The sequence below is a fragment of the Crocodylus porosus genome, unplaced genomic scaffold, assembly GCF_001723895.1.
Source record: "Crocodylus porosus isolate Cpor-Errol unplaced genomic scaffold, CroPor_comp1, whole genome shotgun sequence".
In the NCBI taxonomy this organism is placed as follows: domain Eukaryota; kingdom Metazoa; phylum Chordata; order Crocodylia; family Crocodylidae; genus Crocodylus; species Crocodylus porosus.
The window spans coordinates 165,527,924-165,546,468 of record NW_017728906.1 but is presented as its reverse complement, the minus strand read 5'-3'; the positions used below and the strand labels follow the sequence as shown (position 1 = coordinate 165,546,468).

Here is an 18,545-nt window from a genome sequence, read left to right as displayed (position 1 = left end):
TTTTTTTTAAAAATGCAAATTAAAAACATTATTGTAAAGAGGAACTACCATTACTTTTAGAATGGTAATTAGCTGTACAATAGCTGCCTTATCCTATTGTAGCAACTTGCAACTCACTAAAAGTATTTGTTAAAGGTGCTATGCAAATGCAGTAAGAGAGAGGATGCAAACCTTAAAAAAAGGTGCAGACTTATTTCAAAAGGACAGAAATGACCTTTCTTTAGTAGAAGTGGTTCTTATAGCTTAAACTTGAAACTGTTTCTTAGTTTTGAGGTAAGTTCTCTGAAATAGTATAATGACAGTCTCTGCAGGAACAGCAGAGCTTTTCCCCTCACAAAGTTTCAATTCTCCAAATGTCTGTTATTCTGAAATACGATGAATAGTTTTTGACAACTATTTTGCATAGGTGTTGTGTAAAGGCATTGCTTAACTGTTCATAAGGTGAGTTTGCTAAAGTGCCTTAAATATACTTAAATATACAGGGAATCAAATCGGAAAAAAATCAAAATTATGTGCTGACTCCCAGGGCTGCATGTGGTGGCATGGAGCTGGCCCAGCCTTCAGACCAGACTGGCCTGGCTCCATGCCAGCACTTGGGGCTTGTGGCACTGCAGATGGGAGCTGCGCGCCATCAGGCCAGATATGCTCTGTGCCTCCACATGGGGCTTCCAGCACTCCAGTGGGGAGCTGCATGTGGAAGTACAGAGTCACGTGCCATGAAGTTAGGCTGGCTTTGTGCTTCCACATCTGGTTTCTTGCTGGAGTGCTGGAATCCCTACATGAAGACACAGAGCCAGCTGGCCCAGCCCTATGGCCCATGTTTCTGCCTGCAGTGCTGTAAACCCCATGTGCTGGCACAGAACCAGCCTGGTCTGGGTTGAAGGCTCACACCAGCAGGCCAGCTAGGCTGGCTCCATGCTGCTATGTGCAGACCCCGAGAGTCAGCCAGAGCAGTGTGTCGCTGGGGGACACTACCAGCCACAGCTATGAGTGCTCTGTGGGCCTGCTGCTTCTACTGCTGCTTCTGGTGGCAGGAGCTATGCACCATGGGGAGGTCGGTATGTGAGCCCACACCCTTATGCCCACTGACAAGCCCCCTCCCCAGACAGAAGCTCTCCTCCCCACTCAGCAGCTGTTCAGTCATGCACCCCTATACTTAGTGCCTCCACGTGGGGCTCCCAGCTGTAGTGTCGGGAGCTTGGTGGAGGCCCAGAGCCTGCCCAGGTTAAATTATGCAAACTTATGCAATTATGCACATGCATATGTTTTATGTGCAGAATTGCATATTTCCCCAGGGAGTACTTAAAATATCAAGTTAGGAACTTTAAAATCTTGTGCCTTTTAACTTCCTGTATTTGTTGCTTTAGTCGATAAACTTTGCAACTTCTTAAAATGTCCCCTACCCAAATAAATCTGCCTAAAAATATTTTGTACTTAATAGGAATGATTATCTTCACATTTTCAATAAACATTAACTTACTATGTTTGTTTTTAAACAGACACCAAATCCTACTGCAAGCGAGTTTATTCCTAAAGGAGGATCAACCTCCAGGCTGAGTAATGTGTCCCAGTCTAGTATGTCTGCCTTCTCTCAAGCCTTGTTTTCTCACCCCTCCATGGGAAGTCCTGCTACTGCTGGACTAGCTCCAGGTAAGTTGCAAGTAGTGATTTAGCTTGCTGTATAGGTGTATTTACATAAGTCAAATGTATTTCTGTTCTTGTCCTTGACTTCAGGAAAATATTAATGGAAGTAAGAGTATACTAGCTTTAAATAACTTCCATATTTAGGGTATGCTTTTATTGCCTGCTGCCAGGAGCAGCGTAGCTCCTTTGTGAGCACAGGATTTGGCCACAGGCTCATTTATTCTGCTTCTTTGCTGTACTGTGGTGTAGATTTAGACAAACTTAGTATATTAATGCACAGTGACAAGTGCTTTCTAGTGTGTATGGTGTTTATAAAACAAGGTTTTCTTAAGTCTTCATATGGTCATTAATATTGAAACTAATTACATCATAATAAATGAGAAGACCTTGACCTAAAAATATTGGCCTCCCCAAAAAAAAATAATCTCATTGGTATTATTTCTCTCAAATTGTGTAATCTCATTTTTTTTAAAATCAGCATTATTATTTAGTTTTAGAATATTTGAAGGTTTAAAGAACAAATTTTATAAACCAAGTTCCATGCAAATCCTGAAACGGCATGTAGCAGTAGTAGGCAACCATCAATCCTTTGGATCTTGGGGTATGCATGAGAGATCTAGTCAGCTGCCTGATGAATCCACTTGCATGGAGTCCTGCAACTGTCACACCAAGACCTTCAACGTTTACGCCTAGGCAGGAGTGGGGGCTGCCCAAGACCTACCATCCTCCGTTTAGACCACTGAGACGGAATGCAAAGGTCAGACTGAGTCCAGACGTTCAGCACCTCCATGGTTGTAGCTTCTGACAGAGAGCATGTAAGAACTGCTGCTGACTGCCTGATCTGGGGTGTGTTTCTGTCAGGGTTGTGCCTCTTAACCTTTCTCCAACCAAGGAGTAACCACAAGGCAGTGGGAGCTAGGGTTTGGAGGCACCCTATACTTGTCTTATTTTGGAGGCTGCAACATCGTGGTATTTCATAGGAGCTACCTCACCATGAGTAACCTTACCATATTGTCATCAGGCCTTCCAGCTGGATGTAGTTTATGGTTATACCCATATCCTGAAACTGCATATAAGGTACAGCTTGTTGACACAAGCCCATTTTCTTCAAGGTGCTGATTTCCCCAACAGCTTCCATTGTCCCCTCAGCTTATGGGTTCTCAGCATTTATGGACAATTTTGCCATTTATTTAGGAAACTAAATAAAGCTGCTGAAGCCTGATTCTAACTTTGAAAGTCTTGGACTGCAGTGTAACAGACCTCCCCTCTACCCCCACATACATGCAAAACTTTAAAATATATTGTAAACTATGAGACTGATAGTTCTTTTAAGTTCCATCTAAATATTCTAAACTGTTTTCAGCACCTCAGTAGAAGATGTGAAATTTGAAGAAAAGAGCAATGCAAATACAGGATTTGTATGGACTAACATTTTTAATGGGAAATATAGCTGAAAAGAACCTAGATGACATACGTTATAAGGAAGTGTCTTACCAATCATTTGTTAAATGTTGAAATAATATCCTAAGAGAAATAAGCTTCATGCACTGACATTAGAGTGGATAAATAACTTTAATATAGAAACTTCAGTGACTAATTCCTTGAGGAAAGAGTAAATAGACCTTTCTTATTTCTCTTTTCTGATTCTGGTATTTCCTTTACTTTGTGTGAATCAAAAATGTCTTTAAGATATGACTTTTGACAAGTTTTCTTTACAGTATTGTATAGCTTTCCCTCAAAAATAAATTTCAGTCTTTTCTCAATACTGTGAAAATGCTTGCTGTTGTCACTTAATTTCTAGGCAAAATCAAACATATAGCATTTTGTTAACCTTTTAGGTTTTTATCACAATTGGCCTCTCTCTTTTAGGGCACAGCACAGAAGCAAAGGTAGTATGTAAAGATCCTCCTTATGTCAGTAAATACAGACCTTATCTCAGTACCATTACATGGTGTTTCTAGCTTTCAGTACTACAGGTGTTGGCATGGAACAGGCTAGAAATAGTGAAATTCTATTGGTTTTGCTGCTGCCAGTAGACTCATGACCAGGGATCCTGGTTTTCTGTGTTTAGAAAATCCAGCATTTTCTGTTTAAAAAAAATCCAACGTTCTGTTAAAAAAAAAAAAATCCAAAATTTACATATTATCATGATTAAAATGAAACACCACTATCATTTATACACGTGTGTGTGTGTAGAAGTTCACCAGTAGATCTATTGTAGAAGTGCACTATTTCTAGCCTGTTTCTAGTGCCATATCAGATTGGTACCCATAGAAGGAAAATTAACATTATTGGCTATTGGCTTTTTTGGCCTGTGTACCTGATAATGTCACCGATAAATATGCCTTCAGGCCAGGGCCCCTGGACACTACATGCATGCGGGTTGCCACAGCATGCACTTAGCCAGGAGCAGCATTTGGCAGTGTGGAGAGCAGCACCCTGCAGGTAAGTTTTGTGGAAGTGAAAGGGCATGGGGGGGGGAGTAGATCGAGGGTCCCACAGTGAGGGAGGGAACTGGGGCAGTGGGGGCCCTGTCCAGCCAGGGCAGTGAATGGGACCCCAGTGCAGTGAGTGGGTTGGAGCTTTGGGTGGCTTGTCCAGGGGGTGTGGCGGTGGGGGCAGCTCCCCACTGCTGTGTGCACTCCTGGGAATGGCATTGGGGCATATGGCCCCCTCCCCAGATTGTTGCGTAGGGCAGAGATGAGCTGCCTGAAGTTGGCTTTGGCCCCTTCACCTCCATAGGCTTGCCTGCAGGGAGCTGCTCTTCCTGCTGCCCAGCTGTGCTCCTGTAAACCAGTTACCGGGTTAGTATTGGCTTATATGCCTGGTGAATAATCAGTATTGGCCAAGAAAATCTCTATCGGTGCACCCCGTGTGTGCGTGTGTGTGTGTGTGTGTGTGTGTGTGTATCAGTTGAACAAAATGTTTTATTGATATACTTACAATTTTTGAACAACTTGGAAGCCTACCAGTGCCTCAATCATTATAATAAAATAAATTCTAAATAGCTGTATATGTTGGCATATGATTTTGGTTCTGTTTTGTTTTTTTACCATGGAAAATCGGACCTTCCCCTGCCTCCTTTGCTTACTAGGAAGCAGGTCCAGCTGCAGCTGCCTTCCCTCCCCCCACCAGTGCTTTGTGGTGCTGAGCAGCCTTGACATACTGGTGCCCTGCCCCTACCTATCCTGTTGCCCCTCACTCCCCATGTCACCCCTTGCTCCCCATGTCACCCCCCACTTCCAAGCTGGTGCAGCCCCTCAGCAGCTGCTATGAGATCCTAAGCAGAGACCACGCCCCTGCTGCAGAGGAAGGCAAAATCTCCCCAGTCTGTACCAATCTGACCAGGGGAAAATTCATTCCTGACCCTAGTGCCCCATCAGTCTGACTCATGGATTGCACTATGTGGGTCAAGTGCTCGCAGTGACTTATCCTATTAAAACAGACTTTGCACAGACTTGAGCTGGTCTGAGAGAACTTAAACTCATAGAACCCCCAAACAATTGAGAGAGTGAGGGAATTTGATGGAGTTGAGCTACCAGGACAAGATTGATTTTATTCTGATCCTGATTCCCAACCATATGAGGAAAAAATCAAGTAAAGGAGAAGATAGAAAAACTAAGTTACAGCTCAAGGAGAAGATTTCTTAGTAGAAAAGGGAGAAGAGCAGCACTGTTGTCAGGTGTATTTAATTACTTTGGAAGCAATTAACTACTGTGGTAATAAGCATTATGGAAAACCTGCAATAAAAATAAATGTTTTCTTTTACTTAAGGATGTTGCAGTGCAAATATCTATATGTAGTATTTGTCTGTAACAAATCTTAAATTAATAAGGTGACCTATACTTCAGTTTTCAAGAGTGACTGACACTGAAGTGCTTAATAAAAATATGAATTTCAGTACTTCTGTTGCTAGTGATGTCACTTATACTTTATATTGACATAAACTTTGGTTGTGGTTAGTGGACGTGTAAATTAGTGGACAAAGAAGAAAATGTGTAGAGAATCTTTGCATTGTTTCTTAAAACAGCACACGTATATACAATTCAACTAGTCTACAACATTAATTTAAAGCTAATTAATGGCTCAGGTTGTTTTTCATTCTTTGAGTAGCCAACATCCATTGATTTCAAAGGGCCCCAAAGGAGGAAAACATTAAAATCATGTTTTTCTAAAGACACAGTTTATCCTCAATTAAAAGGTAGCTTTGTTTTTAATTAAAATATGTACTTTAAATAGTTGCTTTCAAATGCTTACAATAGCTTTAAAGCACTTAATTAATCAGTTATTTTAAGCATGGAACTTCAAGTGAACCGTGACACTGATCACTACATAGATAGGAGGATAAAATTAGTTGTTCACAACCTGTGCATTCTTACCATTGTAGTATACAGTTTTAAGACAACTAAAACACTAGGATGACTAGAACTTGCATGAAGGAAATATGATGGTTTCAGTGCATTAATAATATTTCAGTTTTAGCAATATCTTAAACTATTTGTTACTACAAATGTTAGGGTTCCTTCTGCATGTGCAGGTAAAGGTCCAGTGGGATCTAATGCATGATCTATGCAATCATGCCTCCTGCTGTGCCGTACATGCATGGCAGGAGGCAGGATTGTAGCATCACACATTAGATGCTATCATACCTTATCGCCAGTGCAGAGGGAGTCTGGATCACAATCCTGGGGTCCCCCTCTGTAGCAGTGAGCCCCGCAGCTGATGGGGCTCTCAGAGGGGTCAGTGTTCCATGCAGTGACCCTGCTGCAAGCCCTGCAGCTGATATGGGCTGCAGGACTTGCAGTGGGGGCAGCATGGAGAATGCTTCCACCTGCTCAAACCCTTCACCAGTGGAGGTAACATTCTTCACGCCATAAGCCCCACAGCTGACCGTGTTGCCACCACTTCTTCAAGCTTTGAGGCTAGCAGCTGGTGGCTGATTGGTGATGGGGCTTCCAGCTACAGGGAAGCACTTGGCTACATGTTCAGTTAATGGCCTGATTAGAACAAGATACAAAAGTTTATTGCACACCTGTTTTAGAATAACTTCGTAGCTTATTGCTTGCTTTATCACATCATTAATTACTTGAAAGTGTAGCTGTGTCACACTTAAGGCATGATTACCTGGTTAATCTATTACCAAGCAATTGCAGGTATTGTTACAGGATTCTTGCAGAAGGTCAGCTTTGTTATCGAATACTTTTAAAAATAAAAGCCAGCATGGGTCACCGTTAGATTTAACAGTTCAACATTTACATACATGAATGTTGAACTAGGTGAGGGTAGTTTTAAGGGGTGTTATACCTTCATTTGACCAACTGCATGGTTGAGAGACACAGTACCTACCATTGGTAGTTCACTGGCAATTAAATTTATAAACATGCATTGTGTGCAGGTTTTCAATTTACTTTTGTCACTTCCGTTTTCTACAATTACAATGAAACTTGAAAAATTAAAAACAACCTAAGTGAAAGTTTAACAGTAAAGAGGGACTTTTTGATTTCACATGCACATGAGGCCTGTCTCAAAATATGCATATAGGCTCTAATTTATGCAATATGTATTGCAATTATGGGCAAAACCTACTCTTTAATTTCAGTTACAATGACATTACATGCCAATAATCTTCACTTTCCTTCTCCCTTCTTTAGAAAAATCAATTGTTGGGTAAAATAAAAATGTGTTTTACTTGGGTTTTTTACACTTCTACACAGTATTATGTCAGTAGTTTTAAAGTGCTATCAGAATTTTGCTATTCAAATTAATTAGTAAATATCATTTTTTAAGATGCTCTGTGGTGTTGGCACGTTTTATAGGATGTTCAGAGAATATATGCTGACAAAATACTTGTGTAGCTATCACCAGTTCTTTTCATAGAGGTAGACATTAGGGCTGTGCAAAACGGCACCGTTTAGTTTCGATTTCAAAGGGACAGTGTTTCGTTTCTTTGTTTCATTTTGAAGCACTGTTCCATTTCATTTCCACAAAACTGTTTCGCTGTTTTGCCTCGTTTCACCTATAGACTGTAATAGAGAATCATGAAAATGCCTAAAACTTTGTCATTTCTTGCCTGATTTGGATGAAAATTGCAGGGATGGTAGCCCCTTACGAGGCATGAAGCCTGCCGTGTTTCAAGGAGATAGGTGCAGAAGTTTCTGGTTAACTGCACTTCAAACTGTTCAAAGCAAAACTCATGACACTAGCCGGCAGCAGCAGCAGCCTCCTCTCATCCCATGTGCAGATCTGGGAGCCTGCACCTGTGGGAGGGCTGTGGGGCTGTGCTGGACTCCTCCTGGGGCTGCGGGCCCCCAAATCTTTGTGCCGCTGGACAGGAGGCAGCTGCTGCCTGGGACCCATGCTGGGCACAGCCTGTGCCCGGCACCGAGGAAGATTGCTGCTGCCACTGGTCCCAGGCAGCAGTGGCAGCCTCCTGTCATCTGGTGCGCAGATCTGGGGGCCGGCACCCCTGGGAGGAGTTCAGCACAGCCAGAGGCAATCCGAGCAGGGTTCGGGGCCTGAGGCAAATCAGCCCATGTGGGGCCCCGCCTCCACTCTCATCCCAAACCTGAAGAAGCTACCTGGCAGTGGAGGGGGGAGTAGTAAGCAGCTGGATGCAAAGGACCTCCGCGCAGCTCCACACTGCCACTGCTTTGCCTGGCTCCACGAGGCCCCCCAAAGTGTGGGGCCCAGGGCAGTTGCCCCAATTCACGCCCACCTGATGAGGAATGGCCCTGCCCGCAGCCCTCCTGGAGGTGTGGGCCCCCAGATATGCACGTTGGATGAAAGGAGGCTGCCGCTGCTTTCTGGGACCTGCACTGAAGCTAAGTAAGCCTGGCTTCAAAACTCTTGTTTAGTTCCAAAGCTCTTTCAAAGCTTTTTGTTTCATTTCAGTTTGGTTTCGTGCTTGAAATGCATCGAAACAGCTTCGAATGGAAACGCCTGGTAAAATTTCACAGAGCCCTAGTAGACGTATAGCAGTCTTTTAAATTTCCCCTTTAATCTGCTCTTTCACTGAAGATAATGTGAAAACCTAATGCGATTTTAAGATCAGGAAAAGGAACATAAATTCTTATTTGCTATCAAAAAATACTAGTTCTAGGAGAATTAAGAACTCATGGTAGAGGTGATATCTTTTATTAGACCAACTAGATTTTTGCAAAAAAATTCTTTAATTGCAGACTTTGGGGCACAAGCACTCTTCTTCAGGCATAGGAGAAAAGATAGTAAAAGTTCTCCTGGGTAGAAATTAAAGTTCATGTTTCATAGGAGAATTGAAGGCGTGGTAAAAGCTCATGTTTGGAACAGTTCATTTTATATGCAGATTAGGCTCAGAGAAAGGTTGGAATAGTCTGTTTACCTCAATATTTGGTGGCAAATATTTCATTTTGCCCCTAGACCAATATGGCTACAACCTGGATACCCGATTTTTAATTAATGCACTTGTTTTGTTAATAAGTGAAGGTTACAATTTAGTTGTTAACTAGAAATTGCCAATATCTGGATTAGTAGTTGAGCCACATGGGAAAAGTCTGAATCACTGTTAAACAAAACACTTTCCCTTTAATTCATAAATTCAAAGCTATCTATTAAATGATGGGAAGTTGAATTAGCCCATAGAAATAAGGAGGTTTTTGACATGTGACCCATCAGCCCTTATAAACGTCCCCGTCAGTCTACTAATCAGGTTACAAACAGTTATTGTCTGGGCAGTCTGAATCTTTTTTTTTTCACCCAGAAGTATTGTATGCTTTGGTAATCTGTAGTCATAAATTTAAATGCAACTGATCATGAAGCAAGAGAAGTGTCTTGTGGCTTACCTCACCAGATTTGACTGATGTTTTGAGAGTACATTGGGGGTGGTTAACTAAGACTGACAAAAGCAAAGAAAAGAATGGGAAGCTCTCTCACTAGATCTGTCCTCTAGTAGATAAGATTTTTTTCTGTCTGAGGATCAAGAAAGGCATATTGACAGTAAGTTCCTCAGTGTCACTGCCTCTTAATCACTAGTTTTGGGTTAGGCCTTTAAACAGTCTTCCATAGTAAAGATAGAAATAGTGGTAGTGTCTTCTTCATTTGCATTCCGGATTTTTATATAAAGGTTCAAGGGTCAACCATAGCATATATGAAATAAAGAAACTTGTAGACATAGATTGCAAAATCCCCTACTCACATGGATGAATACAATGCTATTGAAACCAGGCTTCTAATTGTATGAGCAATTGTCCCACAACCTGGCCTTTAGTTATTATTGCTTGTTTAGTGGGGGGAGGGGGGGTTTACTGCCTTTAGTATCAGCCAGTGGGAAAACATGCTCATTTCTGACACTAATTTTTATACCTTATTTTTCATTACTTTCCTAGTAGTAGTATTCTTTCCTAGTTCTTTCTTTTCTTGTAGTAATCTTCAGTTTATGACTCCTGGAGGGAATAAAACTACTTTCTTCCATTTTATTGATATTATTAGTTTATAGTAACTTTTATATTCTTGAGTCTAGCCCCTCCACCTTCCTACAAAAGCTAATGTAGTTTACATACTTACAGTGTTTCAGATTGTCCAACTCAAGACAGTACTACATAAGTTCAACTATTTTTGTTTGGAAGATTTTCTTTGCAGTCATGAAGGCTTGAAACTTTTTTATGACTACTTAGATTTTTGCATATTATTAATTTGAAATGGAAATTGCATAAATACATGAAAACCAGTGACTCTTGATACCTTTGTATATTGGAACTACCGGTGATGCCCAGAGCAACCTCTTTACAACAAATAATTCTGCTGTTCCAGCAAGGTAAAGAGAACTTCTGACCCGAACTTACATTTTCTAACCATTTCAGTATGTAGGCTCTATCTAGCTTTGATACTTATTCCATCACTTGATTCGCATCAAGCTGGAAGGGCCCAAATTCTTTAGAAGGTAACCACACTTAGAAGCCAAAGTGCTTGACTGAAATTCTGAAAGTGGATTTGAGATGTTGAGTGGGCATAATTTTGCCCAGTTGCATAATAATAATCTCCATTTTCTTGCCCCTCAGCCCCTTTTTCTCTCTGTTTGTTTAACAAGTGAAACTTAAACTTCAGATGCATCATTTTTTGACTACTGCAAATAGAAATATCTTATAAATATTGAGGAATGGATGAAACTGGTGTAACCACAGCTGGGTCCAAGTATTCTAGGCCCCACAAGGATGGTTTTGAGAAACTTACAACAGATGTTCAAAGCAGACTTTTAACACAGATCCTGAACTATATTTAAAGCAAAACCAAGAAATATACAGTACGGTATAACTTGATTTTTAGGCTTTTTATAGATGTGTTATTTTAGACTTCAGAGTGGCAGTTCCTTTTCCTGTCTCTACAGTTGCATACTTTTTTCCTTTAAGAAGGGTTTTATTTTTTAACAAACTGTTTGAAGTGATAACTTTGGCACACATTTAGATCATTAGTAGTAAATATTTTTAATTTAAAATGGTGTTTGTGCAGCATAAAATAACATGCAGTAGATTATTTCTGTCTTATCTTTCCAAGACTAAAAGGATTGCAAAAATATTGTGGACATATTGAGGTGAAAGTTGCTTTGATTTTTATTTAATTGGTTTTCCTGCCATATTTAAGATTAATATTGCCTGGCTATAAAATCACTGTCTTCTGCCCACATTAGTATGGGAGGAAATTATTAAAAATGTTCATGGCAGTTCTTTTTTTAGGTTATTTCATGTAATATGTAGTAAGCGTTTAAGCACCAGTGAATGCCGGTTTTCTTAACGGTAAAATCTTTGTTTGTGGCATACAAACAAAATGTGATGGCTTGTTTCGTCACAAATTGTTGTTAAATTCGTTGACATAATTGTAACGATCACTTCTGGAACAAGCTACAAGTTGGGCAATGTTTTAAATATTTTAAACCAGAAAACACGTAACAATAACAGATTAAATGTCATTTCAGTTCTGATTTTGCGGAAGGTTTATTATGTCTCTACACATTAGTACTTCAAAGCGTTAAACCTAGCATTCAAAGTCCCTCTCACTAATTTATATTTTTTTATTATAGAAAAGAAAATATATAATGCAACAGTTAAGCTGCCATTCTAGAAGAAAGACTAGCTTGGTTCATGTAGCATTCCCTGTTTTTTATAAAAAGGAAAAAGTCCTAGAAAATATAACTAGTCCATGCTAGCTCAAAAATGGAGGAAAATGCACCAAGGGTTATAGTAAAGATAAGGCTGATCTTAAGTTCAGAAGATATGGAAGATTGCAGAAGAAATCTCTCTGTTATCTGAAAAGTATCTACTTTTGATGAAGGAAATAGATGGACTGAATTATTTGTGCATGTGTTTTATAAATGCCTCTTCCCTGGTCACCAGATATTTTACCCAGAGTTAGGTTGCATATTTTTTAAATGGTTTGAATAATATCATCAGAATATTTGTTTCAAAAATAGCTTTTGCTTCTTTTGAAACTAAGAAAAGTTTGCGTTATTCCAAACTAATGGAAACTTTTTTTTAATGAAAAAAAGCTAACATTAGCTTTCCATGGGTATATAGAATTGAAACATGGCCTAAATTTCACCAGACTAGCATCTGTATTACATTTTTTGACTCATTCTAATGCTTGGTAAATGTAGATTGTGGTATGGCATAGTTATAGAAAAGGAATATGATTTTGGAAAAACTATTATATTCTATATTTTTATAATAGAACTTGTGTGTCTTTGTGTATCATCAAGTCAGCTAATTACTGGCTGATACACCAGAACACTCCTATATTATGCCATCTTATTTGAACAGAGTTGATGTAGTAAACAAATTCCTGATCTCTAATGACTGCACACTGCTAAGTTTTTAATCCAAGCAAAAACTAGCTAGTTTTACAGAAAGGGACATGGGTAACATAAAATTTTTAAATGTTAAATAATGAGAAATAAGTTAGACATGTTACTTCTGCTGAAAAGTAATTTACCTAGACTGAGCGATACCAAATTCTAGCTCTAATACTCACCTTTAACTACTCATCCTGGGATTTTCTAAGGAAGGAGTTTAAGTAGAGTAAAATAAACTGCCTGGAATTTTTGTGGATTGACATTTCTGCTGTACAATCTGAAAATATCTAACAAATATTGGAGGGGTTTGTTTAAAAAAAATTCATAAAGAGCTGAATAGGTTGGGTTAGGGAGTAGCTGTATGTTTTATGCCTCTCTCTGTTAGGTCTTGAACAAGTAGTTTATTTTTCTACCTAAATAACAATAAAAGTTTGCATGCAGTACAGTGCCATTAGCTGTTCCTGTTGCTGTAATAAATTTACTCATTAAGGCTAAGAATTTTTAAGATGAGTAAGGAGCATCTACCTTCTATCAGGTGTAATGAACATCCTTATTTCCTTTAAAATCTCAGCCCAAATTTATGGTAGGTTTTATCACCTTTATCATATATGACTTTCTTGTTTATAGTAAGATTACTGTTTTTATGTATTTGATCATCATACAAAAGGGAATAACACTACTCTCTTTAAATTATTATATAATGTTCATAAACAGGCTGGAAATTCTGAGCATGTAAATTAACTTTTTCCCTTTTGTTGGAGAAGCAGGCCTTGGCAGTGCTTTTGTTTCCTCTACTTTTATCAGTGGCATGTTGTAGGGTGTTTTGGTATTCCAGATACTGTGCCTTGTAGTTGTGTGTGAGGATTCAAAGTAACAATTTTGGATTTCTTGGATAATTAATTGTTTATAATATTAAGGGTGACCAACATACAGCCCATGGGCTGGATTCTGGAAATTTGGCAGTGTGGTGAGTGGTGGCAGCAATAATTGTTGGGGCTCCCAGAGCCCTGACAATTCACCCTGCCACCACTTGTCCTGTCACCAAATTTCCAGACCCGTGAAGAAGCCTGCAGGCTAGATCCAGAGTGTAGAGCCATATCATTTAGCCAGCAAGGCTACCTGTGGGATTGAAAATTTGGCTCCAGGAAGAGCAGTCGTTGCGGTGGCTCTGGGAGCCTCAAGAATTAACGCTGCCATCACCAAATTCCAGCGCAGGCAACCAGATAGATGACAAATCTCTATGCCCCAGATCTAATCTGTAGACCAACCCTGAACCATTCAGCTGTCCTATAGGGCTGGATGAATTGGGACACCACTGGTCTGCACAATTACATCAGGTCTTCCCCTTCAAACATACTCAAATTTTATCTTTCTTCCTTTTTTTCAGGACCCCATTTTTGATACCTTTGCTATTTCCTGTTGACACAGTATTCTGTGTATTTTCCTAATTCTTCCTCCTAAATCTAGGCCATAAGGTCCCAGTGCAACTTGTTATCCCTCTTCCTTTTTAAAAGGTGTTTCTTTTTATGAACCTTCCTTGGATAATGTACCTGTTCAAGCTGTGTTTCTTATCTGCCCCCTTAAATCTTCATTAAGAAAAATAGCAGGTGATTCTCATCTACCTGAAACTTTATTTTGTTGCAAGTTAGTCTTTCCCACAGAGCAAAAGTTTACTCAAGAACTTTTCTTTTTTTTCCTAAGGAATGTCACTGTCTGCAGGATCGTCTCCTCTTCATTCTCCTAAAATTACTCCTCATACATCTCCTGCTCCCAGAAGAAGAAGTCATACTCCTAATCCAGCAAATTATATGGTGCCTACTAGTGCCTCTACTTCTGTTGCTAACGCCGTCTCCCAGCCTCCATCTAGTGGTCAGGTGATTCAGAAGGAAACTGTGGGTGGAACAACATATTTCTACACAGATACAACTCCAGCACCCCTCACAGGAATGGTACGTTTGTTTCTTCTGCCCTTACTGTGTAAGGGAGGTATTGAATTAGCTTTTCTCTAAAATGCAGATGTTTGAGTTGTATTTCATTTTGCTGTTTTTTGCATTCTCTTGAAATTTGGCCCAGAAGCTGTTATCCTGTGCTCTTAGGCTGGGTGGCATTATTCAAGATTAATCACAGTGATATGGAGCAGGATTTTTTTCTTTCTTTTCATGCTGTGTATTAGTGCTTAAGTGGGTTTTTTTGCCCTGCGGGCCAGATGAGGGATTAGAGCCAGTCCTTGGGCTGGATCAAGCCTTGTACACCAGTATCTGGCCTTTGTGAGCCTCGGATAGCTCCTATATGTGGGGTTCAGGCCCTGAGGCCTGATGCCACACCCTCCCACCTCCACACACTGGCATCAGATACCTGAACTGGCACATAGGGCCTGGGATTCCCTACAGGTCTAGACATTTGGCAGAGGGGGAGTGGTACCGCTGCTCTCCCACTGCCAAATTTCCAGACCTGTGGGGAGTCCTACAGGGCAGATGATTTGGCATTGGGAGCAGGCCACCATGGGACACTCCTGTTCTATACTGTTCCATTTCCTCACCTCTGTGCTGAGCGCTTTTTTAAATGGAGCACTGTGACTCATCACAAATGGCAATTAGGAGTAGGTTTCTGAGTCTGACCCACTGTAAAAATGCTAAAATACTTCAATGGTGAGGGAGAAACATAAAAGAATGTTGTACAGCTTGGGTAAGAATGAAACTGACATGGGATCTTCAGATAGAAAATTTGTACATATAGTTTCATGCAGAATTTTGGTAAGAGGTTGACGAAAGACTAGCAGTGTTTTGATGACAACTAAGAAATGCCACCTAAATGACACTTAAATGGACCAGTTGAAGTTCTTTTCCTTTGCAATTCTTTAATTTAGCCACAGGTTATAAGGAAGGATAGTACTCATGGAAAATTAAAGTGTATTGTTAATTCAAATCTCATTGTCATATTTAGGCATTACAGCTAAGATTATTGCAACTGAAAGATCAGAAAAAATATTTCTCTGTTTTTGCTTTTCTTGTTTAAGTAATTTTTAATAAAGAGTGTACAGATGATCTTCATTTCTGCCATATTAAGGAAAACTTGTATTTACAAAAAAAGGAGAAAGGACAGTTTGTTATTTTAAGGTAACATTAGTAGTGAATATAGATGTCATAGACATTAGGGCTGGAAGAGACCTTGGAAGATCATCGAGTCGAGCCCCCTGCCCCAAGGGCAGGAAGTCAGCTAGGGTCAAAGGATCCCAGTAACATAAGCATCTTCTTAAATCTTTCTTAAAAGAGTCCAGAGTAGGTGTTTTCACCACCTCTGGAGGGAGTAGATTAATAGATTGTTAGGGTCTGGAAGAGACCTTGCAGTTCATTGGGTCTGGCCCCCACACTCTAAGCAGGAAGACAACTGGGGTTAAGTGACCCCAGTGAGGTGACTGTCCAGTCCCCTCTTGAAAACCTCCAGGGTAGGTGATTGCACTACCTCTGAAGGGAGTTTATTCCACAGTCTGGACACCCTGACTGTGAAAGAGTTTTTCTTGGTATTAAGCCTAAAGCAGCCTTCCAGGAGTTTGTATCCATTGGTCCTGGTCTTCCCTGGGGGCACAGTAGTGAACAGTTGTTTTATGAAGCTTCTAATGCGCTCCTCTGGTAAGCTGCTATCAAATCCCCTCTCAGCCTTCTCTTCTTTAGGCTAAAGAGGCCTAGGTCCCTCAGCCTTTCCTCGTATGGCTTGCCTTGCAAGTCCATGATCGTACGCGTAGTTGTAGTGTATGTACTACTTCGAGACTGCAAAATTCAACAGATCAGGAAATGTTCAAAATAAACATAAAATAGTAAATTTTCCAATTCTAAAGAAAACCTGTCTTATTTAAATGCATCTGTCTTTAGGTATTTCCAAACTATCATATTTACCCTCCAACTGCACCTCATGTTGCTTATATGCAGCCAAAAGCAAATGCACCTTCCTTCTTCATGGCAGATGAACTCAGACAGGTAAGTTATCATAGTGTACAAATCTAAATTAAATATCCATATACCTTTATTAAAATAAAGTAGAATGCCACAATCAGTAGAAGACAAACGACCACTGTAAAACTGCTGAGGCAGTATTTATATATAATCATGTAATAGATGAAGTACCAAAAAACAGAAGTATTTATAACAGCATTGCCTTCACATGCAGTACCTTCATTAGGAATGTGTACTAGAAGACAAAAGTTTGCTTAAAGATGAGTATTTTATAGCCTCTTGAAATTTGTGTGCATAACACTTCTTGAGTATTAGCTGCATTCTAAACAAATTCTAAAATAAAACTAAGTGAAATAGAGTTATACTTAGGAAAATCTTCACTTACAGAAGATTTTGTATATGCTTTTACACACACTGACGTGTTCACATGCTCAGAGTATGTATTTCTATTTCTTTGGTATATATAATTCGTACAAAGTTGGGTATGAAGTTAACTGTGCCTCAGGTTTTTCCATATACCTGCCTGCTTCCTGCAACAAGATGCAAAGCATCAGTTGAGTTGCTCTGATTATTGGTACTTCTTAATATTAAGCCCCTATTGCTGATGTCTGCCTTGTTAATGTACCTTCACAGATTCTTTCTTCTGCCTCAGGCTTCTTTAGGGCCGGGGGAAATACTTTTCTTGATGCTAGTCTCCATCTGTTGAGAAGCAGCAGTTCTGGGGTGGCCTCCCATGGCCTCAATCCACCTTTTATGAATGACCTTTCTGTAGAAGGAAACCATAAGTTTAGTCTGTAACTTTTGCAGGCTGGTAACTTTTTTTTTCAGAGTACCTCACATCAGCTAGCTATTCCAGTATAGGAAGCTGGCCCTTCAAAGGAATTATAATGTCAACTTATCAAAGATGATCAACCAATTATATATAGCCTTAAAGTTGAAAACATAAAATAATTTGTTCCTCAGGAGCTGATCAACAGACATTTAATAACAATGGCTCAGATTGATCAAGCTGATATTCCTGGTAAGTAACTAGAAAGTTGCAATATTAATGGCTTGTGCTTATTAATAGCTAAGTCTTTTATGCACTTAATATTGCATAAGAATGTAAGAAGTGCCATAATGGGTCAAACCAATTGTCCATCTAGCCTAGTGTCCTGTCTTTGACAGTGCAGGAGCAGATGCTTTAGAGGCAGAACATGTGAATAGAAGAGTATATCTAGAGTAATCTGTTCTCTGTCATACCTTCCCTGATCTTCACCATCATTAGTTTAAGGATGCCAAAGGAAACCTCTCCAACTATACTGTTTAATAGCTTTTAATAGCTCTGTTGTCTATAAATTTGTCTAATCCCTTTTTGAACCTGGCTCTATTATCTGCATCATGTGTATCAGCGTCCCCACACTGAAAAATGGGGGTGGGGCGCTTTAACTAAAGCTTGTTCAACAAGCTTTGGTTAAACTGCCCCTGCCGCCGTTTTTCAGCACAAACACTGATATGCATGTGACTCCCCATGCATTTTGATTAGTGGCTCCCAGAGCCTGTCTTATTAAAGTGCCTCCCTGCCCCCCGCCGTTCCTGAAACACATGTATAAATGCCCTTAGAGACTAATTGGTTCAGAGGTATAAACCTTCATAGGTAGGGTCCTACCAAAATCACAGCAAAAGTGTGCTGCACAGTGGCTCCTTTAATCTTGCAGTTTCCCCCATGCGCCTCCCACCTCGCCGCTGATTGGCAGAGGGCCCCCATTGCTCGTCGCTTGCTACTGATTGGTGGGGAGGTGAAAACCACAGTTTTCAACATGCTGCAGTTTTTGCCTCCCGCCAATGGTTAGCTGAGGGGGCCCAGCAATGCCACTGCTTGTTGCTGCCTGTCTGAGAGGCAAAAACTGCAAGAGAGACAGTAGGATGGGAGCAAAGCGTCCTGGGAGGTTACAGGACTGTGGGTGCTCTCAGAAGAGAACATGTATATTTTTTCCCAGGAGGAGCTGAGCCGGGAGTGATTTAACCTGGGTTGTTCTCAGGTTATTTTTCTCCCAAAGTGGTTGTTTTTGCTCTGGGAGAAAAATCTTCCATGTCTGTACACTCATGGTTTCTCCTTGGAGAGCAGGAGAAACTGAATGTCTGTATGAGACCAT

General features: G+C 40.3%; 1 protein-coding gene across 2 annotated transcripts in view; it reads left to right on the top strand.

Annotated features, from left to right (window-relative positions):
* PAN3 (PAN3 poly(A) specific ribonuclease subunit) overlaps positions 1-18,545 on the top strand; it is a 99,478-nt gene that overhangs the window by 41,631 nt on the left and 39,302 nt on the right. For both annotated transcript variants that reach the window (XM_019530132.1, XM_019530133.1), the window contains 4 exons: positions 1,500-1,650; positions 14,162-14,409; positions 16,330-16,434; positions 17,374-17,431. In XM_019530132.1, the coding sequence (XP_019385677.1) occupies positions 1,500-1,650; positions 14,162-14,409; positions 16,330-16,434; positions 17,374-17,431 (562 nt within the window). The remainder of the gene's footprint in view (positions 1-1,499; positions 1,651-14,161; positions 14,410-16,329; positions 16,435-17,373; positions 17,432-18,545) is intronic.